Consider the following 23,687-nt stretch of genomic DNA (forward strand, 5'->3'; position numbering starts at 1 on the left):
CAAGATCCTAGACTTCGTAGGAAGCTCGATCCCGCGTTTCGCTTGGCCGACGACGATCCTCGGCCTCCTAGTCCGCGACGCGACGGCAGGCCACGCAATCGCGTAAGTGGCGAGAGCCACCCCGACGCGATAAATTAACGAAGCATCGGCGCGGCGCGCGATCCACGCAAGGATCTCGACTTCCGTCGCGCGGAGTCGAAGCGTCGCGCAGCAAGGGGGAGGATCGATCTGGCGTCAGGGGTGGAAACTATGGAACGGACGGTATCATCTTACCGAAGCGGGCCAGGGGAAAGGATAAATATTGTCGGTCCCCGTGGCGTGGCCACCGGTGTCGCACGGAAAAACAATCCTGCCCGCGGATCGCGTTCAAGGATTTCGCAAATACATATTCCAGGCGTGCGGACTTAGGCAGTGGTTCTGCTATCGAGATTCCCGGGAGCTCTGGAAATTACGGGTTTCGTGGAATATTCGAGGAGACACGAGGCGTCTTGAAGCCATCGCTAGAAGTAGTGGAGGTAGGGCGGCCCTTGTATTGATTCACAACTCTGCCCCTCCTGTCCCCTTCAAAACCCCTAGAACCGAGCGGAGGGGCGAACGAGTGGGAATGGGGGTGCAGTGGAAAGGGAGGACGGCAGTCAGCCCCTAAACATTGGCGTGGGATGTCCAACTATCGTATAAATTAGTCCGCTGCGCCTTTTCTAGACTAGAAATGGCTGGCGACTGTCTCCCAAAAATCTCCGCCATTCAAAGCATCGAGTGTACCGTTTCAAGTCCATCAGCTTCTCTAATTGCACCGGTTATCCGCGCTCCCCAAAATATAAAATATTAAACGACCGGACCACCTCCCGCTACCCCTATGGCCGCCGCACAGTGGGGAAATTTTTCAATTTTACAAATTTAATACAAATGTCAATTGAAGAACTATATCCATTTTCCTGGTTAAAACCTGAAAACTTATTTTTAATATATAAAATTCGCCACTTTTACGTTCTAATATATGAGAAATTAAATTATCCGAAAAACAGCACTTACAGAAATTACGAACGATAAAGATTTTTTTATTATTTACATTTATACACTTTTCTCTTTGTTAGAGCATGCCTCTGCTACAGTGCAGCAGGGCATAGCAGAAGGGTTACCGCTTCTGACGACAAACAATCAAACAGAGGATCGACGCTGAATAAAATCGTTTAAAAAAGAATAAAAAGGTTTGTAATGTATAACATGTGAACCAATCTCGGTTACAGTTATGTCGTATGTTAGACAAGACACACTGGATCTTGTTTAAAAAAAAATGCATATAATTACAAGATTAGCAACTATTAGCAATTAATAATTGCATTTATTTTGTCGAATTGAAAAATTTATTTTTGTGCTTTTGGCCATAAAATCTGTGCGCCGGTCTAGCTCGACCCGTGCTCGGAAAATCGAGGGAAAAAGTATCGAGTATCGAGGTGGATCTTCAGCCGCGGCACGCGAAACGTCGGCGAAAAATTTCCAGCCTCGGGGCTTTCCAGGCCCGATTTTCTATCGGGGGGAGTGGAGGGCCTCTATCACCCCTTGTACGCTCGACTCTGGACGAATGCACCGTGGATAAGTAGCATTGAGAATCGGAAAAGGATTTAGTCGGAGCTCGGCCGTCGGCAGGGCGAGGAGGGATGGAATTATTGTGCAGATTTTGAGGGTCCCTGCTCTCCTCTTTCAACCCTCCTGCACGCGCGGATACGCAACCCTCTGGCTTAACGAGGGTACGCGTCCCGCTAATGACGCTAATTATCGGCTCGAATTGTTTTGTCTGAGAAGATTAGACCACGGAACAAGTCCTACGTTCCATTCATCTTCTTTTTCCACCTTTTGGTGGCGAGCGGGGGTTCGAGGATTCACAATTCTTTCTCCGCGGAATGGCTTTAGACTCACCGCTCGGGAGGAATCGAGTAAATCGTTGTAAAATCGCGCGGGCACAGGCTGGCAGAAGTTTTCCCAGAGTCGAAGACGGTTCCCAGGGGCTGTCCGTAACAAGAAAACTCGAAACAAGCTGCCCAATTTCACGACGTTTCCGGCAGCCTCTGTGAACTCGCTCGCGAAACAAACGAAACAAAAGGCACCGAGGCTGAAACGCAATTGCACGCCCTCTCGCATGAAATAATCCGTGAGAATTCACCGTTTCGAGGGAGAAAGGAGGCCAAAAGAACCATGACTGTCTGGTTGAGCGTTAAATGGCCGTTCAATCGAGCAAACCGAACGAACAGTCAGACCTTTTTACGCTCGGGGCTCGTTGAGCCAGAAAAAAGAGCGCGGCTTCGCGTTCACGCGCGAGCACGGCGAAATATATTGTTGGAAATTAACCGCCGACACGCTGCTGCAACAGGAGCCAAAAGACGCTCGTCGAATTAACCCCGTTCCGCGTCCATTGTACAGCACTCACGGCCACCGAGTGGAGAGTCGGGGCGCCTAAAACTATCGGCTCTTCTATTTCTATCACGCTTCCTATCCAATTAACACATCCCGGTAGGTACTCCTAAACTCTGAAGTCCAGGCACGAATTTTCACGTTCCACCCCCGTCTCCGCGCAGCGCACCATGCGGCAAAGGTGGACAAAAATACAAAATCCAAATATTCATTATTTATTTATTATTACGAGTAATAATAGCTCATTTTACAGAATTTATGGATCAAATACGGATATTTTCAATACGTGAAAAAAAGTACTTGAAAAAAAACAAGATGAAGATTATACAGAAATTAGAGAATAAAATCAGCTTAAGCGAATGGGATGATAGTGAATAATTTTAGTTACTAATTTTATTTTCCGTAAATATATTCCAATATTTTGACATTTATAACTGAATTTAGATTTTTGTCAAAAATTCTATCATTCGGCCGCACTGTGCAGCGCCTCAAAACTTTGCTTACACGATTATTTGAGAAGGATCCGTCGATAACGAATCGAGGCTCGTTCCTCGATCCAGTCTCGCCGCCCACGCCGAGCAACCGAGCCTCTCGTGTTTCCGTCGCGTTCGCTCTTTTTCCGGCCGACCTCAGCCATCGACCAGTCTCGCGTATCAAGGCCAAACTCGAAACAATGCGGTCGGGGAAGTCGGTCGCAGCCTTTATCGCTGGGGAGCAGGGAACATGGAACGAGGAACGACCGTGTCGAAGACGCGATGGAAAATGGAAACGTTGCAGGGTGTCGCGGCGACTCGAATTCCACGCCCTCGAACGCTTATTAAGGCCAAGTGTCATCCGGGAAGACTTTGTTCGTGCTCCCACCCCTGCACGGAATTCGGCAATTTTCCTGGCGTGCTCCTTGGAATTTTTCGTCATCACCTCGCCCTTTGCCGCCTCCTGTTCCGTCGTTGGTCGCGTTCTTGGGGTCGAGTGGCTCTACTAAGGGGCTAGGGGAACCAAAGGTAGCTGAGATAGCCGCGATACCATTTAATTGGATGCACATCGAGGGGCAGGGATGACAAAGGAATAAAGGAATTGTTGAAACTGCAAACTAGATGAAAGATACAAGCCATTTCCTCCCCCCCCCCCCCATTCTTCGGCTATTTGTCTCCCCATTTAACTCGAAGGGGAGGAAAAATGAAGAAATCCATTCTTCTTCGGCAAACAGAACACCCTTTGCCCCCCTCTGCCGATTATTATGTACTTTAATTAACGGGAAACGCGAATGTCTCTTTCTCTCCGTCCTTTCAATCCGCTCCTCGGCTAGACGGAGGGAAATGAGGAAGCTCCGCCCCCTCTCTCCCTTATTTGCCTCGCCCGTATTACTTTCAATTAAATTGTCCGCGAATCTCGTTAAACTCCCGCCCAGAGAGCAAACTTTCCTCCCCGTCGTCGACTTGGCCCCCGATTTTTCCCTTTTCCTTCTTTTCCTCCTCCTTCTGTTTTAACTCGCGATTCTCTCGAAGCGAATGCGTGCACAGCCCGCTCCTCCTCCTCGGCCGAAGAGCGTCGCGCGTACTCCAGGAAGGAACTACTCGGAATTGATTAGCTTCATCGAGCGACGAAAAGAATGGGGATCTCCGTTCCCTTTCATCCCTCACGAAAGGACTCCTTTTCATCGCTTCCCTCCCCCTGTGACTGGCAATTTTTCCGGCACTTCGGCCATTGCTCGCCTTTTCCGCCGCTGTCCTTTTCATATTCATTTATTCCCTTGGTCCTTTCGACGGCCCTTCGAGGATCCTCGTCCGCGGTCGGAGCGAGAAGCTGGCCAGCTGTACACGCGCAAATAAAGTAATTGAAATATCTGGTGCTACAAAAATGCAAAGAGCGTTGATAGTACAGAGTACCTACTCGCGTTCAAAGTCGAGTTACTCCAAAAGAATCGCCACAGTTCGACACCCCGTGCCGCGCGCCATTCGAACAAACGATCCTCCAACTGCTTCACCCGGCGCATTCTCCTCCATACCGTTCGTTATTGTCGGCAAATTGAATAAATCATGCAAATACGTACGCGTTACACCCGCACTTGGCGCGACCCGCTCGACTCGCCGATTGGGGAAATTGAAAAATAATTGAGTCGTCGCGATTAATTCGCCCGCTGAATTATCGTTATTGATTTCCTTTAACGTGGATGAAGGCCGATTGAAAACGCGCGTACATGTTCGTTAATAATTCATCAGCGGGGAAAAAACAATTCACTTTCGCGCGGCTTACCGCTGAATATTTCATGAAATATTCTCCCAATAAATTATGCATAATAAACATCCGCGGGCGCGGGCAAGAACGGCGTTCAAATTTCAATAAAAATCAATTAAAAATCAAATATACGTCCGAGTAGGGGCCAGCAATGCGTCGCTTCATCCACGATACCCCCCGAAACGTTAATCCCTCTAAAAAACCGCCCCCTTTCACCCTGCGAGCTTCCAGCACAAGCGAAAGCACGTTATTACGTGCTGCTTCCAGCTGGAGATTGAATTTTTATCAAAAGATTCCTGTTACGCCCGCGCCGCCTAAGAAATCGCGGAAATTTATGATATTCGAGGAATATTCCCGTGTCGCGTGACGGCTGCAAAGATTTACGCCCCTCTCCTGCCTTCGCCAGGGAATGATATGTAACTCTCGCACGTGTAATTAAGTGGCACGGGGGAAGACGAACGCTCGTCTATGATTTACGCCCTCGCGGAAAGGGTTCGATTGGGGGAGGCTGAGGATTCGGGGGTAATATTTACCTAATTCGCCGCTTAGCATGCGGAGCAGCCGCACTCTCGCCCCTGGATCGGACAGCCGAGCTTTTTTCCCAACCCCTGCGCCTGGCTTCGAACTTCTCCTCTCTTAAGGACTCTTTCGTCCCCGTGCTCTGTTTTTCTTTGCTGCTGTAACTTCGCCGTTCAGAGGACGATGAAGGGGTGGGCGGAGAATTAATTCCGAGGAGTCCTCTTAACCGTTTCGGTTTTTGGAACAACGCGGATGGACAGTTATAACGAGGTCAAGGAATGTTTGTGTTTTCAGGGTTCATAAAGGATTGAATAACTGATTGTCTACCGTGTTTGTTTGCGGGCCCCGTGACTGAGAGTTAATCAACCTCTTCTGTATTCGCGTTCCCTTCCACTTTCCACGAGATGACTGAAACCATCCAAGTAATTCGAAGGTAATTCAGTGTTTGCGGGGCAAGCCTATGCTTATACATGGGAGCTCTGCAGTGATACCAATCTTAGATAAAAAAAATTACTAATAAAATTATTATTACCTACATTGTTTGTTTTGGAATGGAATTACACAAAAAGTATGTTTAATGCAGCTAGAAACACAATATTTTCATTAAAACGTCGCTTTGCGTCCATTTTTTTTTCTCTTTCCATCTCGCAGATGTGGTGTCCTTTTGCGGGTTCGTAACAAATTACTAAATACATGTTTATAGCTTGGTAGTGTTTTTACCAATTTTGACTGTATCCTTTGGACAAGTATACATTGTATAGATAACTACCGGGCGTACAAGCGTTGCCACGTTTCGAGCAGTCCCTTCAGGCAGTTCCAAAAATACAAGCACATTGCTGTCTATTTATTCAATTATATAATAAACCGTACGGTTCATGTCCGGTTTTCTTTTTTAGGACTTTCTCACTATTTTTAAAAACCGTGCGGACTACACTTTGAACACTACGCATTAAAACACTTTTCAAAGAATTAAGCCTCCCTGGAATACTTGGCGAATAATGCAGCAAGACGCACGAACTTTTCCTAGCTTCATTACCATAATTCCCCTTAACGTTCGGGTTAGATATTCATTAGCGTAATTCCCTTGATGCGTAGCCAGCTAATGTCCTCCCGCTACAGGCAAATCTGGCGCGCGGTTTTTGAAAATAACCCGGACCTGACTCCTTAAACAACGACCAAGAAACACTGCAATCGTCACCTGTGAACAGGGCCGAGTCGAGGGGATAAACATTGCAGATGAAATCCCCACACACGCGTGTTGCGCGGAGATGAAAAGTTTGAAAAGCTGCAGCTTCCGCTGGAAACACGCAACTGGCCGGTGGTTGGGCCGCCAGCCGCCAGTCGGTCCGCGGCATTCTAACCGCGGCGTAATTATCGTCGCGATAATTGCGCGGCCACGCGGTCCGTGCTCTATGCATTTCGACGCATCTCTCGAGCCAGGATGCAGCCGGCGCGGCTCGGCTCGGCGCGCGGCGGAGGCTCGTTAGGGAAATGGAACGCGATTGCAGCCCTACTTAAATAGTACCGACGCGCTTCGCGCGTTCTCTTTTCCTTTCGCGTCTCTTTTTACCTCCACGGCGATTTACACTTTGTTCTTGGCTCCGGTGTCTTGTTGCCGGATGTTTTCATAGTCTTTGATCGGGGGCCATCGATATAACTTTTTTTTCTAAAATTTCTGCAGCATTTTACTTTTACCTATATTTCGCTTCCCTGATTCGACTCTTCGAATCTTTCCCTTAATCGGCTGGGTTCTCCGGGGCTGCACCGAGCACCAGTCGCTTCCTTTCAAGTTCTTCAGCTGCACTCGCATCCCAAGTGTTCACACTGCCCGATCTTCCTTGATTTTTCGCCCCTTTTTGCCCCGTGGGATTTCGGTCTCCTTCGATTTCTCTGCTCCGTTTACTTTTACGATCCCAGTTTCTTCTTTTTTCCTTCCCTCGCCACCGCTCCGCGCGACGTCTCGGCCAATTCTTTTTTCCTCAATTTCCACGGGAATTTTTCAGATCCATCTCGGCGCCCACAGCCTTTCTCCCCCTTGCTGTCTCCGCGAACGATTTTTCTCCTTTCATATCTACGCCCGTCTCGCTTTCTGTTCCAGTTCCACACCGTTTTCAAATCCCTCCCAATCTACGTCTCCCTGTAGCTCCTGGAACATTTTTGCCAGGTGCTTCTAATGGAGTATAATTCACCGTCTTGTACAATGTACGACAAACATGAAAACTGAAAAAGTGGAGAAGAAAACGAATAGTCGTATCGGATGTCCTCTCGGTCTACACGGTTTTTTCAACGCCCTTGTCTCGGAAGCAATTTACCTTGACACCAGAACGACTCACCCATTTCCCTATTTCATTTCCACTCGGGAGAAGTCGTACGCTCCGCCACGCGTAAAAGTAAACACGTTCCAGCACCAGAACAACCGCCTCGAAAAAACGTGGGAAAGTAAAGAAGCTCGCTTAGGCTCGTAAGCAGCGCGTGTCACTTTCTGGCTGGATCTAAAACCTCAAATATCTAAACGATCTGACGGGTTTAAGACGCGGCGAAGTACGAGTGAATTTTGACCCAGCATCTCGTCAACTCGTATGCGCTTAAGCCTGCAATTATTTGGGTATGTATCTGTCAGCTTGACGGTTTCATCTGCCCACTCTTATCGATCTCCACCTCGTCTCTCTTCCTCCCTCTGCGGCCCTTTTTCATTTACTTGAATCATTTTCACGTTGTCCTTTGACAAAGCTGCAACGGATCGCTTTCCGCGAACCGTTCTGCCAATTTCAGTCTTCCTTTCAACCTGCAATCAAAACACATACTCCCTTCGTCGCATCGTCGCCAGGAAAACTGAAGAAAATGTGGGCGTGTCCGGTTTCTGAGGGCAGCCAAAGGAAGTTCCATTACGCGACTGGTTCCTTCGCGCGACCGCCGTCCTCGCCCCGAGAAACTTTAATTAAAGTGACATCGGAGGAGGTGAAAAAGTGATCGCGAGCAGAGTTACAAGTTACGCGGTAATTAACGCTATTGTTACGAGCGAGACACGCGTCCATTGCTGGCGCGATGTATTTATACATGCGAAAGCAATTTTAGCAAGTTACACGCGGAAAACTCCTACCCCCTCTCTCTCTCGCTCTCTCTCTCGCTCTCTCTCTCTGTGACGCGCGCGTGCAAGCGTCATTAAACGATGCGGCTTCGAGGCTCAAAGCGGCTGGAAATTAACCGACGCGAAATTGTATTTCACACTGAACAGACTAATTCCGTGAAATGGAGATGATGGCGTCCTTAGCCGCGGCGAACGGGGGGTGAGAGCGCGTGCCGCGCGTCGTTGTGCGTTTGACACTTCGCCGACGTAATCTGCGCGCCGTTCTGTCCGTTTTCGAAAAACAATGGAGCCGCGCGCGCTGCCTCTCAGTTCGACCGATCCGATCCACCGGGGTCAAGCGTTAACGATTGTCTTGCTAAGATAACGAATCACGGTGAAAATTGGATCGATGACGCCGACTATATAGCGGCAATTAATCATCGGAACCGGCCGTGAAGCGGAATTCTTTTCTTTCATTGCCCCCTCTTGGTGTCTGGATCTAATCGGTTGAAATTTCGCCCAGGAAGTCCAGCTGGAGGAGCAGGCCAGACGCGGGAGCCCTCCTCCGTGTAAACTCGCATTTCCTGCCATCCATATTTCTAAATAATTCGCGGAGAGACTCGTCGTCCCCGTGATCGAGACACTTCTTACACTGTTATCGGCGAGCGTGTCTCTGAGATTCGCATGTGGTAAGATCGAGGGATCCAGATCCGATATGGAAGACTCGAATCCTATTGAAATACGCGGCTTTGGCTATGGGAACGCGACACATGTACACACATACGTACGCGTACCTTGCTGGTTTCCCCGGACCAGCTGGATTTTCAATATCCCCCCAACGAAAGGGAATATCGAATGGATGATTTTATCGCGCGAGCCCCGCCGAAACAGAAAGCTCTCCAGCTCCTCCAAAAGTAGGTATCCCCGTCCCGAATTCCATCGGCTTGGCGAGAGGGAGCCAGATAAATCTGAGATATCCGGGTGGTACGGTCCTGGCCAGGTCCTCCCGTTTTATCTGGAAGGAGCTATACATATGCAGTGGCTGGAGCAGTGCCGTCTACAGGCTCGACCCCGTACTACGCGTCAGTCCACTCTCCACTTGCCTGAAAACCGTATCGCGGCCCGCGTACCGAAAATTTCCCAGTTCCCCGCGTCGACGTCGAGGACGCCCGCTCGCGATCCTGCCTCCCGTAAGTAGCCACCGAGAGTCCACCATCTTCGTTCCGTCGTGATTACGATTCCTCGCTCCTCTGCAGGCCCGTAACGAAAAGGCGGGCGGTACAGGGGCTGGTAATATGGGCTAGGGAGCCTTGACCTTAGCCCCGGCGATCGGCCGTCGTCGTCCAGCGTAGAACAGCCGCATTGCCCGTTTATAGAGCACAGTGTCCCCTGGACGAAAAATACGAGTGGCGATGCGGTAGGAACGCGCGAAAGAGGTCGATAACATCGCGCGCCCGCGCAACTCTTGCGTTTCTTCCCCAGGCGATCGCGGCCGCGACGACGGTGGAAAAAAAAGGAAAGCGGAGAGGAGCGCGGAACCGTGCGTGGGCAGAGGGAACTGTGGCGTGAACCGCGTCGATACCAGCCTGCGAATCAGCCGTCGGCCCTCCGTTTATCGTCTGCAGACGGAGATAAAAGGCCGCCGGTGTGTGGTGAGTCCGCTGCCCGGGAGGACGAATTTCCGTGTTATCGATCAGCTGCGAGGGAGCACGCTCCGCGATGCATCCGTACGCACGATCGCGTGCGCCTGCTGCGTCGCTCCGCGGACGTTGCCTCCTGCGGGCCCGTCCGCCGCCTCTTCTACAGCAGAAATTCCAGTGGAGGAAATTTAGTGGGGCCTTGTGCGAGCTGTGCGTATAGTGGACGAAACGAGACGAGGGTGACGAGCTTGGACGGTTTGTTCTCGAAGCGAGGCACAGAAAACTTTGATTCTTGGGAAGGTCTGCAGGCTTTTGGGGGAGTAGGTGGAGGAGTAATAGGCAGTGGCGGATTTAAGGAAAACGGTCCAGGTGGCAAACGCTCCGAGTGTAGTATCGTAGTACAGAAAAACAACTGCTCATCTGTTTAATCTTGAATAAACGTTAAATCCGCCACTGTTGATACCTAGGTTCTCCCTATTCTTTTCTGTGTTCAGGTTTTTTAAAGCCCAAAAGTCTATTTTTAAGAATTCCCTAGCTCGTTCATCCATTTCGCAGGGTAGTTACAATATTTCCTCGGCCAAAGCCCCTGGCCACGGTTATTGCTTTTAAATTGCATCTTCAAAGAATTTCATTCCCCTTATTTCCTCCTCCTTCTTTCAATCATCCTGCCGTGCACGTTTCTGACGATCACAGGCGAAACCTGAATTCGTGGCCGTTTTAATTAAAAGAGCATCGCGAAAAGTTCGCCGTACGGAAAATTGGAATTGTTCGCTGGGACAAAGGCCCTTGGAAATCGACTTGGAGAGAAGCCGCGGAATAATTATTGATGTTCTCGTTAATGCTAGTCCCGCCGGCGCTGCTTAATTACGCGAAATCGTAAACTTGCGAATTACGCGTATGAAAACGAGGGCCTGTTGTAACGTTCAAATTTCCTAATCGGGACATTCCAATTTGTCCATATTTTTGAAAATTTGTCCAAGGGGAAGGATAGAATATTCTCTTTTTTCCACGAAAATGGTTGAAATTTTTTTTTTTAAACTGAAATAATTTTTTCTTAAAACTTGAATGTCTTCTCTATAAGCACCGTAAAGCTCATCTCCATTCGTTTACTACTTCCATACATATATAATGTATTGGGAAAAAAGGTAGCACTTTTGAAAATTTTGAAAAATCCTTTGAGGTACGTTTGAATATCACTAAGAAAACTTACTCCGAAATATGTCCCAATCCGAGGGCGCAGCTCCCATATATAGGTATAAACGGGGCTCACTTTCAATCGATCGTTCCCTTTTGTGCCCATGTTTACAGGTGAACTGTTCCCTGCGCTTCACGATCGACGCTCCTTTCTTTCCTGAAAGAAGGAGTCTCCAGGAGTCTGCTTCGCCACGTTACGGTTCGATCGTTGGGCGATCACGGCATTTGTTATTCCAGACTCTGTTGCGTGTCACTCTGGCATTCTAGGAGCGTTGGCTAACCGGAAACCGGAGGCCATTCCTCGGAATTTCCTCGCCACGCTCAACGGGCACGCTGCTTTCGATTATTATATCATAACTTTGTAACTCAGCCTTTGTCTCGCTTGTTTTAGCAGTGTCGTTACAAGTGTAGCCCCTTACAAAAATATTATGCCCAAGTTCTCGCTTAAAATACGACCCGCAGGAGTTACGCGTTCCTTTAGCCCTCTTCCGCGCGTTAAACGCGGCGATCCATTAAGAAACCGCGGCAGGAGAAACAAAACGAAGGCACGCTTGCGCTGCGGTAACGCAATAGCAAAACACCGGCCTGTACGGAAATGGATTCTATTTCGAGGCACAGTGGAGGCAACAAACCTTGGACGGAACGACGCCCCGTCCGTCCTTCCCATTCTTCTTGTTGATAGAAGCTTCAGTGGAACAGCAATGCAGGAAATTGGAATTTGTGTTTCAGAAGGATCAGAGCGAGAAGGAGAGGACATCGGGAGGAAGTTCGGCGTACAACTCCTTCCCGGACGACCTCTACCTGGACGATCAGGACCCTTTGGAGGGCTCTGGTCGCGGCGGCAGCGAAGGTCGCGACGACCTTGAAGCATCCGGCAGTGGCCTTGGCCCGGACGACGAGGACGGCGACGAGGATCACGGTAAAGTTCTTTCATTCTGCGCGGAGAATTTCACTGAAATCAGTGTGAAGGGAATCGAATCCCCAGCTTTATTCCAATACATTCGCTGGGAGCATCGAATACCCTTGCCGATCGCCCAAAAAAGAGCAAAATGGAATATGCGGATCGCGTGGGTGAAACGGGCGAGCGTTGTGTGCGGTCTTTTTGAAAAAAACTACTCATTCGCGTAGCCTCTGCTGCCGCTCGAAAACCGTGTGCACGCCAGAAAATTCAATGGCACGGAGTTTTTTCCCTCGGCGATCTGGCTGAAATTTTCAATAAAAGCGCCGCTCGCAAAACGTCATTGTGCGGCACGCCAACGATGCGCGTCACGCGATTCCCACGCGCGCTGCAAACCTCTTTTCTCTCTTTTTCTCTTCCCCGCTGGTTTTTCTTTCATTTCTCGTTTTCGAGAATCGGCGAGCTGAAAGTGCTCCGCGTTTTATCGTCGAGCCGGTACCACATGGCTGTCCGCTTAATACTCCTCGTCGAACCGCGACTCGCTCGAAGATGTAACGGATCGTGCTTCTCTCCCGTTTGTTGCAGATTTCAGCAACAACAATAGGATAGAGACGGTGCACAAGCCGACAGAGCCGAAGGCACCGTACTCTGTCGACGAACCGATCGTGAAAACTAAGGAACAGGTAAGGGCGCACGGTATACCTACGTATACATTGTATTTTGTATTCCTTTGGGTTCCCTGTCTCCGTATAGGCGCATCGAAAGTCCACACGGACTCAGCCTTTACGCTAAAGGGAAACCCGTGAGGGTCGGTGGAGGGGCGTGGGTTATTAGATTTCTTTGGAAACACATGCACCCCTGCTAAGCAGCCGAATTAAACGGATTAAACTGATCGCGCCGTACCCCCGTTGCAGACAATCGCCGAGACTGTAAACCAACCCGACAACGAGGTCGATGTAAAGGAGCCCCCAGGTGTCGACGACGACCACTCGGACACCGGCAACGACGTCCAGGGTGTCATCATCATGAATCCGAAGCACGAGGACCGCACCAGCTCCTTCTTCGCTCAGCCAGGTGTGCTGGCAGGTACGTGCCGTCTTGCCAAAATCTACTTAAACTTTAATCAGCAACATCGATTTAATCTCCTCAAACCGTTTACCGATACCATCGAGTACTATTTTAAAGATAATCTAATTAGCGCGCCAACCTCAGACCCCTGTAATTGCGTTTCACCGAGTGTCGGGGCGAGGTGATCACTGATCGATGGTGCATTGGAATTCGTTAAACGAATCGGCTTCAAACGCCTGCCACTGAAAATAAACAGTCCGTAGGCAAATTCCGTGGCACACTCAGAATTTAATCTTCAGGGCAGCCGAGTTGAAGGGATAAAAATATTTTTAATGCAAATTCAATTGAAATTTAATTTGAATTTTTTTTTCTAAAATAAAGAAATTCCGTTTCTGTATAATCGATCACACATCCCAAAGTTATTCGAATAATTTTCCAATAAAAATACAAATGAAACTGAGAAAACCATTCGAAGCTTAAAATGAATTTCCGTGGAATAAAAAAATCACTCGAATCAAATTTTTATTTTTAAATAATTTTTTGCCCAACGTGTAAAGAACTATCAACCTTCCGCCGAGGGTAGTATTTATTTACGGGGGTAGCGAAACTCTGGCGAAATTCTGGGTTAAGTTAACCGGCCCAGGCCACGCATAATAAATGCGCTAGATAATTAAGTGGGCTGAATAAGGAATGGCTCGCGCCGGAAGCCGTCTTAGAGCCCAGGCTCTAGACCGTAGGAGATTTCGCGCGACGTTGTTGTCGCGTGGAAGTAACGAAAGTGGCGTTAATGTTTCAGCGGTGATTGGCGGCGCGGTGGTGGGCCTGCTGTGCGCGATCCTGGTGGTGATGTTCATCGTGTACAGGATGCGCAAGAAGGACGAGGGCTCGTACGCCCTGGACGAGCCCAGGAGATCGCCGGCGGCGCAGGCTTTCCCTAAGCCGGGCGCGCCGCATCACAATCGGGAGTTCTACGCTTGAGGCGGCAGAGCCTGAAGCTGGCTTTGGCACCGTCGACATTTCGTCCCACGATACCACGCCGAGAAAGACGATGTTCTTCGACCGAATTAAGGCGCCGCCGACGACGCGACACACCTACGGAATCTCCCAGGAGGGTCACCGACCACGCACCCCCCGTCGACACTGACCACAAGGGAGATTCCTCCATGGGGGGGGGGAGGGGCGAGAGAGAGAGAGAGAGAGAGAGAGAAAAAGAAAGAAGCGTCGCCTTAATCTCCTTCCGTCATCCTTCGATCGCGCCTGCTCCCCCTTAATTCGTCCATCAACGCATTTACGATTCTCCCGCCAACTTCCCCCGATAGAAGACTCAAACCTTCGAGCTTCTGCGTGCTTCTGTCGATAATCGATCACTCTCTAGGGTGGAGCCGTTGTCTTAGCTCCAGACCGCTCTGTTTTCCCACTCGCCACCTCTCGCGAACGGGATTCTGGATCAAGCGTCTCGGGTCCACCTTGGAGGGTCGAGCATCGAACATCGATCTCTTGTCCCCCAGCCCGTATCACTCGTGCCGATGCACGCAAGTTTTCATAGGTCCGCTTCTATTTTCCGCGCGTGCAAGCTCCTCCGGCTTGGACGCGCGTCTCGGTGATCGAAGACGAGAGGGCGTAGTAGAGTGATCGGAGCTGACCCCCCCCCCCCCATCGAGTACCCCGTCGGTGAGGCCGCGCCCGATTCCAAGATGCATTTACACAGCGTGTATTTCAGAGCGTATATGTATTTAGGCGTACGTATACGCGACCCTGTACAGAACTGCTCGCGAGGAGAGCACGAAAATTCGTGGGCGATAAACGCTGCTGGTATATCGTTAATCATTCTGTGCCCCCCCCCCCCCCGGTGGAAGGAGGGAAGGAAGAAGGATCGTTGCACCACCGTGATTTCTCTTGGCGCGACCTCGTTTATCAACCTCTGCTCTCCTTTTTCCTGTTTCCCCGTGCTTCTTCGTTTCTTCCTTTCCTCCTTTTTCCACTCTCCCTTTCTCTCTCTTGTTTAACGATCTCCACACGACTACACCTGATTCGCGGAGGCGTTTTTTAACACTTTGACCACGAGTCACCGTGACCCATCGCAGCACCCCCTTCCCTTCCTCTCCCCTCGTTTTCTTCGAGTCCAGTTCTATGGAATCTCGAAACGTTTTATCGCATTTTTCTCTTTTGATATATCTTCTTCAGTAGGAAGATGAATTTTAATCGGATATCGTCGCTCTGATCGCATTCGAAAGCTTCTAATTTCCGAAGAACTCCCCTTTCTGTTCCCCGGGCAGGTTCGCGGATTGTCGTGGCTAATCGTTTCGTAAGTACAACGTGCTCGCGAAGGTAAGTGTAACGTTTTAAAGTTTAGGGGGATAGAATTTCTTGTAGGCGCTGACTACGGTGGGGAAAAGACGATAGCTAACGTTGTATCGTAAAGTATTGTTAATTTTGTAAAAGTCGTTGGTACTCGTAAGGTAGCACGTAGAGGTATCGAACTCGATAATCTGGTGGTTTGTATGCGTCTCTCGCGGTACGAGTTAATTGTCAGTGCAAACGTTTGCATTTTGGTAGGAGCGAACGTTCTCGATGGCAGCGGTCGATTTTTTGCAGGAACAAAATCCAACGTGCTGCAACGGAAGCAAAGTTTTTTTCTTGTCGGCGCGTTTGCGAATTGACAAGACGTTCAAGTTTTCGCAGTTTTGTCGCGTTAATTTTACCGGAATCGATCGTTTCACCTTACATATCGCCGATATTCGATCACGTTTAGATTCCGCGGTTCTTCTCACGACTTTTCTCTGTCGAACGTCGGATAGCACAAACACCCAATCACGATCTCCCTGTAGAAAGTCCGCTCTTCTTTCATCTTCCCCGATAATTAGACTTAACACTCGATACTTCTCTGTACGTATATATTTCTAACCTTTAGTCTCGCATTCTTATACGCTCCAGTCCTCGTTTCAAACTAGCCCTTATCAGAGGACTAGCAGAACTACTGTAGAGAAGCCTCTACGAACCTAGATTCAGTTACATCTTTGGGCAGGACCGTTTGTTCATAATTCCGAGTAAAACGAGGAGCTCTGTAGATTTGATTTTTCCGTGCAAAGAAGGAAAGGGATACTGGCACATTAGGGGTTGAACGAGAGCCTCGGAGCGGAAGTGTCCGCGTCGAGTGCGGTTGCGCCGATTGTCATGCACCTAGTGAATAAAAAACATGAAAGAAACAATAAACCGAACCGTGCCATTTTAAGCACAGTAAGCGACGAACGTTCCCAGCAACCGCGCGCTCGATCTTCCGCCGAGGCTGACGATCTGATAGCCGTCGATCGCCGGATCGTGCTTCTCCAGCGAGCGAAGCACAATGCGTCCTCGGTAATCGTTCCCTTCTTCCACCCCTAAGTAAGGAACATCTTGTATCTGTCAAGGAGAAAGGCTTCTTCTGCTGGTCGAGAAAGAGAAAAAAAAAATCTATTTGCCATGGGAGAAAAGAGGTTTAAATTTCCTGCGCGCGCGCGCGCGCGCATTTACACGAACACACGCAGAGAACACGGACATGTACACGCATACACAGGGTTCTTGGTCTCTCTACTCTGAAAGGAACTTATGCCATACATTGATAGGAGAGGAGAAACGGGAGATAAAGAGACGAAGAGGGTAAGAGAGTAGAGGGAGAAGGACACACGACACATTATACATGTATATCTATTTGTTCCAAGATTCTCGTCCGCGGTATTTATCCTACGGTCGATCGGTATCGCGAAGTACGTTGTAATAATTTATTAACTTTATCACGTAGGACCAAGCGACCCCCCTTTTTCCTCGATCCTTTCTCTTGCTTTCCCCTGCGTTATCGTGTATCCCGATTATCCTGTGAAACGTTACTGTGAAACTAATTTTCCTTCTTCTTCCTTTTTCTTTTATATATATATATATATAAATGTTACAGCGACTCGTTTACCTCTTCCCAGGTAGAACGCGGGGTCCGCGGCGACCGTCGACTTGTAAAACTTTTATCGAAAGACTCTGTTCTGCGCGCGACTCCTGAAAGGGTGCCGTTTCCGCTTCGAACGGATACCCTCGATCGAACAGACGGGAATTGGTTTCCTCCCTTGAGATGTTGCGAAATTAGTAACTAATCGATATCATTGTCACATTATCGTTATCGAGAAATAATATTAGTACACGTAGATGCGATCTTTAGTCGTGTTTACATAGAAAGAAGGCATTGTTTCGTCGTCTCACCTCCACTTTTCGAAAAAGGACAAAGCTCGTAGGACTTAAGTGCGCTATCTTTTACCCCCCCCCCCCCACCACCACCTTAGATCGCGATATTAATTGACGTCCACTTCTCGATGACTGTCCCGACTCCTCGATTAAATGTCAACACCCGAATGGTTTCCATACTTCGTAAATAATCTTATATATACGATGTTATGGCGACTATAATGTCTTATATATAACGTTATGTCACCATTATGTCCTGTGCAATAATAATATGGATTTTACGTACACGAACCGTCGCATTTATTATCGCCTGACTCGACCAACAAGCGTAAAGCAACGCCAGCGGAACCACCCTCGTAGACCGGATAACGACGCGCTTCTATTTTATATGCAACGCTTGTGGGAACTTTGTAAACGAAAGAACTAGTGCGATGGGAATAAACGGCACCGAATTCGCGCGATCCGACCACTTTCTAATCATTAATGTGATTCGTATAAACCTGGATAATGGTGATTCTACCTGGGTCGTGGGATAACGAGTGACATTCGCGAAGAGCTGGATGCGCAACCGGGGTAAACTAAAATATATCATGCCGATACTGCCATGTAATTACGTAAGGAACACCAATTTCGTAAGAGAACCGTCGCGATGCCACTTTATTCGCCCCCGTTCCATACGTTACCGCATCTTTCTTCTCGTCACTTCTCGCGAACACATTCCGACGTTGAACCGACACGATCTGACTTGAACAAGAATCGTCGGAAGTTGCGAGCAGAGCATTCAGACTCAGTTGCGTTGAAGGCAACGTTGGGCGAGGCGACTCTATTTTAAACGGTGATGCCAAATTCGGTTGTAGCGAAGGAGTTTGAGTAACGGTGCCCCCCCCCCCCTCGGTTGATCGATCGACGGGTGGTTTTACGTGACATTTCTCACCGCTTCTAAATCGATCTTATCGATCTGTGAAATGGCTCGGCGCTATTTTCCAAGCTTATTTATAATGTATCTAGACGTCTCGAGGATATTGTAACGATGCGCGTAGTAATTAACGAAAGAGAAGAGTAATTAAGTGTATATTGATAGGGTCGACTTGGAAGGACTCATTTATGCACAGCTATTCGATGTACAGGTAACGTGGAGGATGTACGGTCAGGAAATAAAAGGTACCATCGAAAGGACGCGGTCGGAACCAGTTGACAGATTCGAGGCGCGGGAAGAAGTGCTTGTGTCTAGGGTGAAGTCAGTTGTCATAAATGGAATCCAAATTCAATTCTCTTCCATTGTACCCGAGAACACAAGGGCGGAGCATTGCGCAGTACCTAAAGTCTTGTAGCGTTGTGTACACGATTTCTATGCTTTGCCTTTCACCCGAGAATTATTTAATCGTTTAACAGTTAACAGTTGAACCCCTCTCGACCACCACGAGCATCGTGATTGGATTATTTAGCGAAAGATACTACATTAAATATTTATGTTAACATACTGCGTTCTTTCCTTTCCTGCATTCCCCTCTCCCTCTCCTCCTTGGTACACTCCTCGAACCCTCGTTCACGCCCGACGAAAGCGAAGAAGGTATTCGGAGATTGGATCCTTTGTTAGAAGCGAATTTCAGTTTTTTATCCAACGAGAACCGTGAACGAAACGCGAAGAAGATTGTCGCGCAGGCACGCGTTTGCATAAGCGAGATTATGAAACGTAAATTGATGTACGTATGCATCCGCACGTGGCTGATTTTAATACTCAAGAGGCGTTGTTTATGTTCCGACGCGACCAGAGGCATACACTAATTATATACGAAATCATATTTTATATGAAAATGTACGCGGTCAGAAGGTTCTAGCGTGGAGGAGTCTGTTTAACGATAGATGAGAACCGAATAGGCCAGGTGGATGAGTGAACAATTAATATTTAATGATAACTGTAATTAACGGTGTTATTTTTTAAGTGTAAGTATTATCTATCCTGCACCCCCCCCCCCCATTGAACTCCGTTAAATAAACTATACATATGTGTGTATATATTTATATACGTGTCATTGCATACATATACGTGTACATCCTTGAACGAGCATCTGATTCGAATCTTCGAGCTCTTCCCCTCTATTTTCCGGGCTGCGTAGCAGGCGCGTCGAACAGCCCCGTGGATCACAGCAAGATCTGCTTACAATCCGCAACAGCAAAGCATTATTAGGATCTACGATTTACGAGAATCGATCGAGACTCCTTATAGTTTGTAACTTTATAGAGTCTATCGTATGAATGGATGCTGTGGAGATTTCAATATTAGTTACATTTTACATTATCAAGGTATAGTGATCGAGCGAGCCGATTATAATTAACAGAAGCTACTAATTGCACTATGTTAACGTCGTAAGGAACAATACTTGTATGTCGTCACTCCTGTTCTGTAAATAAATGCTGTACAGAGGCCGACCACAAATTATTTATTAAACCGTATATTTATTTATTTAATTATACACCAGTTAATACAAGCACTTCTTCCACTTTGGATGCGTGGATCGAAGATACCCACGTTATACGTTTAATTATAGTAGCCAATGGTCTATTCTTTGAGACGCGGCTCTAAAAGTTCATAGAATATTCGTGGAAAACGAGAAATTCGTTAATTTCCAGTGGCTACATGTAATGTTTCTATCACTCTCTCCTTGTCGCGCACACTAGCGCTCTCCTTCGCGCACGTTCCACCTATCTCCCTCCTTGTCGCACGCGCTAGCTCTCTCTCTCTCTCTCTCTCGCGCACAGCTCGACCGTGCCACCTCTTCTAGCATCATGTACTCCTATTAACTCGGCGAATTTCCTGGTCCAAACAGCACACTCGGGAACTTCTTGTGGATAATGTAGGGATCGCGGTGGGTAATCTAACCTATATAAAAGGCTTTTTTATTAGTAACTATGTATCGATTCGTAAATAAAACGCATACGAGTGATTACTGAACGTTGTCACAACACTATAGTCTCAAATCCAGCTGTACAAATGTATAAATCATTTTGAAAAGATCGAAAATCCTTGAACAAAGCATGCATTCACTAACCGCGGCGAGAGACTGCTAACTCTGTCCAAAACCACTTCATAGCTGCTTAATTGTAATCGGAATCATTACAACTATCACGTAGGAAAGTAGCCAAGGGTCCGTACTGTAAGATGAAACTGCAAAAGTTGATAAATTACATCTAGAAAATGCAGCAACAATCGACGAAGCTTGAGTGCCTACATAGGACGGCGCCATTGTTCTCGTCATCGTCTCAAAGAACCGTTAATAACTAATTAATTGTAATCAAAATCTGCGCAACGATCACATAGGAAAGTAGCCAAGGGTCTATTCTTTAAGAGGCGACTCTAAAAGTTCATAAAATATTCGCAGGAAATGAGAAATTAGTGAATTTCCAGTGACTGCGTAATATTTCTATCTCCCTCCTTGTCGCACACTATTCCTTTCTCTCTCGCGCACGCCACCTGTCGCCCTCCTTGTCGCGCACTATTCCTTTCTCTCTCGCTCAGCTCAGCCGTGCCACCTCTTTTAGTATCATGTATTCCTATTAACTCGACGAATTTCCTGGTACAAACAGCACACTCGGGAACTTCTTGTGGATAATGTAGGGATCGCGGTGGGTAATCTAACCTATATAAAAGGCTTTTTTATTAGTAACTATGTATCGATTCGTAAATAAAACGCATACGAGTGATTACTGAACGTTGTCACAACACTATAGTCTCAAATCCAGCTGTACAAATGTATAAATCATTTTGAAAAGATCGAAAATCCTTGAACAAAGTATGCATTCACTAACCGCGGCGAGAGACTGCTAACTCTGTCCAAAACCACTTCATAGCTGCTTAATTGTAATCGGAATCATTACAACTATCACGTAGGAAAGTAGCCAAGGGTCCATACTGTAAGATGAAACTGCAAAAGTTGATAAATTACATCTAGAAAATACAGCAACAATCGACGAAGCTTGAGTGCCTACATAGGACGGCGCCATTGTTCTCGTCATCGTCTCAAAGAACCGTTAATAACTAATTAATTGTAATCAAAATCTGCGCAACGATCACATAGGAAAGTAGCCAAGGGTCTATTCTTTAAGAGGCGACTCTAAAAGTTCATAAAATATTCGCAGGAAATGAGAAATTCGTGAATTTCCAGTGACTGTGTAATATTTCTATCTCCCTCCTTGTCGCGCACACTAGCGCTCTCTCTCGCACGCTCCACCTATCCCCTCCTTGTCGCACACGCTAGCGCTCTCTCTCGCACGCTCCACCTATCTCCCTCCTTGTCGCACACGCTAGCGCTCTCTCTCGCACAGCTCGGCCGTGCCACCTCTTTTAGTATCATGTATTTCTATTAACTCGGCGAATTTCCTGGTCCAAACAGCACACTCGGGAACTTCTTGTGGATAATGTAGGGATCGCGGTGGGTAATCTAACCTATATAAAAGGCTTTTTTATTAGTAACTATGTATCGATTCGTAAATAAAACGCATACGAGTGATTACTGAACGTTGTCACAACACTATAGTCTCAAATCCAGCTGTACAAATGTATAAATCATTTTGAAAAGATCGAAAATCCTTGAACAAAGCATGCATTCACTAACCGCGGCGAGAGACTGCTAACTCTGTCCAAAACCACTTCATAGCTGCTTAATTGTAATCGGAATCATTACAACTATCACGTAGGAAAGTAGCCAAGGGTCCGTACTGTAAGATGAAACTGCAAAAGTTGATAAATTACATCTAGAAAATGCAGCAACAATCGACGAAGCTTGAGTGCCTACATAGGACGGCGCCATTGTTCTCGTCATCGTCTCAAAGAACCGTTAATAACTAATTAATTGTAATCAAAATCTGCGCAACGATCACATAGGAAAGTAGCCAAGGGTCTATTCTTTAAGAGGCGACTCTAAAAGTTCATAAAATATTCGCAGGAAATGAGAAATTAGTGAATTTCCAGTGACTGCGTAATATTTCTATCTCCCTCCTTGTCGCACACTATTCCTTTCTCTCTCGCGCACGCCACCTGTCGCCCTCCTTGTCGCGCACTATTCCTTTCTCTCTCGCTCAGCTCAGCCGTGCCACCTCTTTTAGTATCATGTATTCCTATTAACTCGGCGAATTTCCTGGTACAAACAGCACACTCGGGAACTTCTTGTGGATAATGTAGGGATCGCGGTGGGTAATCTAACCTATATAAAAGGCTTTTTTATTAGTAACTATGTATCGATTCGTAAATAAAACGCATACGAGTGATTACTGAACGTTGTCACAACACTATAGTCTCAAATCCAGCTGTACAAATGTATAAATCATTTTGAAAAGATCGAAAATCCTTGAACAAAGCATGCATTCACTAACCGCGGCGAGAGACTGCTAACTCTGTCCAAAACCACTTCATAGCTGCTTAATTGTAATCGGAATCATTACAACTATCACGTAGGAAAGTAGCCAAGGGTCCGTACTGTAAGATGAAACTGCAAAAGTTGATAAATTACATCTAGAAAATGCAGCAACAATCGACGAAGCTTGAGTGCCTACATAGGACGGCGCCATTGTTCTCGTCATCGTCTCAAAGAACCGTTAATAACTAATTAATTGTAATCAAAATCTGCGCAACGATCACATAGGAAAGTAGCCAAGGGTCTATTCTTTAAGAGGCGACTCTAAAAGTTCATAAAATATTCGCAGGAAATGAGAAATTAGTGAATTTCCAGTGACTGCGTAATATTTCTATCTCCCTCCTTGTCGCACACTATTCCTTTCTCTCTCGCGCACGCCACCTGTCGCCCTCCTTGTCGCGCACTATTCCTTTCTCTCTCGCTCAGCTCAGCCGTGCCACCTCTTTTAGTATCATGTATTCCTATTAACTCGGCGAATTTCCTGGTACAAACAGCACACTCGGGAACTTCTTGTGGATAATGTAGGGATCGCGGTGGGTAATCTAACCTATATAAAAGGCTTTTTTATTAGTAACTATGTATCGATTCGTAAATAAAACGCATACGAGTGATTACTGAACGTTGTCACAACACTATAGTCTCAAATCCAGCTGTACAAATGTATAAATCATTTTGAAAAGATCGAAAATCCTTGAACAAAGTATGCATTCACTAACCGCGGCGAGAGACTGCTAACTCTGTCCAAAACCACTTCATAGCTGCTTAATTGTAATCGGAATCATTACAACTATCACGTAGGAAAGTAGCCAAGGGTCCATACTGTAAGATGAAACTGCAAAAGTTGATAAATTACATCTAGAAAATACAGCAACAATCGACGAAGCTTGAGTGCCTACATAGGACGGCGCCATTGTTCTCGTCATCGTCTCAAAGAACCGTTAATAACTAATTAATTGTAATCAAAATCTGCGCAACGATCACATAGGAAAGTAGCCAAGGGTCTATTCTTTAAGAGGCGACTCTAAAAGTTCATAAAATAT

The 23,687-nt window shown here is 47.2% G+C and overlaps 1 protein-coding gene across 2 annotated transcripts in view; it reads left to right on the top strand.

Moving 5' to 3' along the window:
- Nucleotides 1-19,663, top strand: part of Sdc (Syndecan) — a 72,220-nt gene extending 52,557 nt beyond the window's left edge. The window contains exons 2-5 of one of the 2 annotated variants that reach the window (XM_076822206.1): nt 11,797-11,983; nt 12,548-12,645; nt 12,877-13,048; nt 13,827-19,663. In XM_076822206.1, coding sequence (XP_076678321.1) covers nt 11,797-11,983; nt 12,548-12,645; nt 12,877-13,048; nt 13,827-14,008 — 639 coding nt within the window. In that variant the 3' untranslated portion in view covers nt 14,009-19,663. Of the gene's footprint in view, nt 1-11,793; nt 11,984-12,547; nt 12,646-12,876; nt 13,049-13,826 lie in introns of both variants that reach the window. The other variant, XM_076822205.1, reaches the window with a different exon arrangement.
- Nucleotides 19,664-23,687: the final 4,024 nt, after the last annotated feature.

This window comes from Andrena cerasifolii, chromosome 10 (genome assembly GCF_050908995.1).
Source record: "Andrena cerasifolii isolate SP2316 chromosome 10, iyAndCera1_principal, whole genome shotgun sequence".
Classification (NCBI taxonomy): Eukaryota; Metazoa; Arthropoda; class Insecta; order Hymenoptera; family Andrenidae; genus Andrena; species Andrena cerasifolii.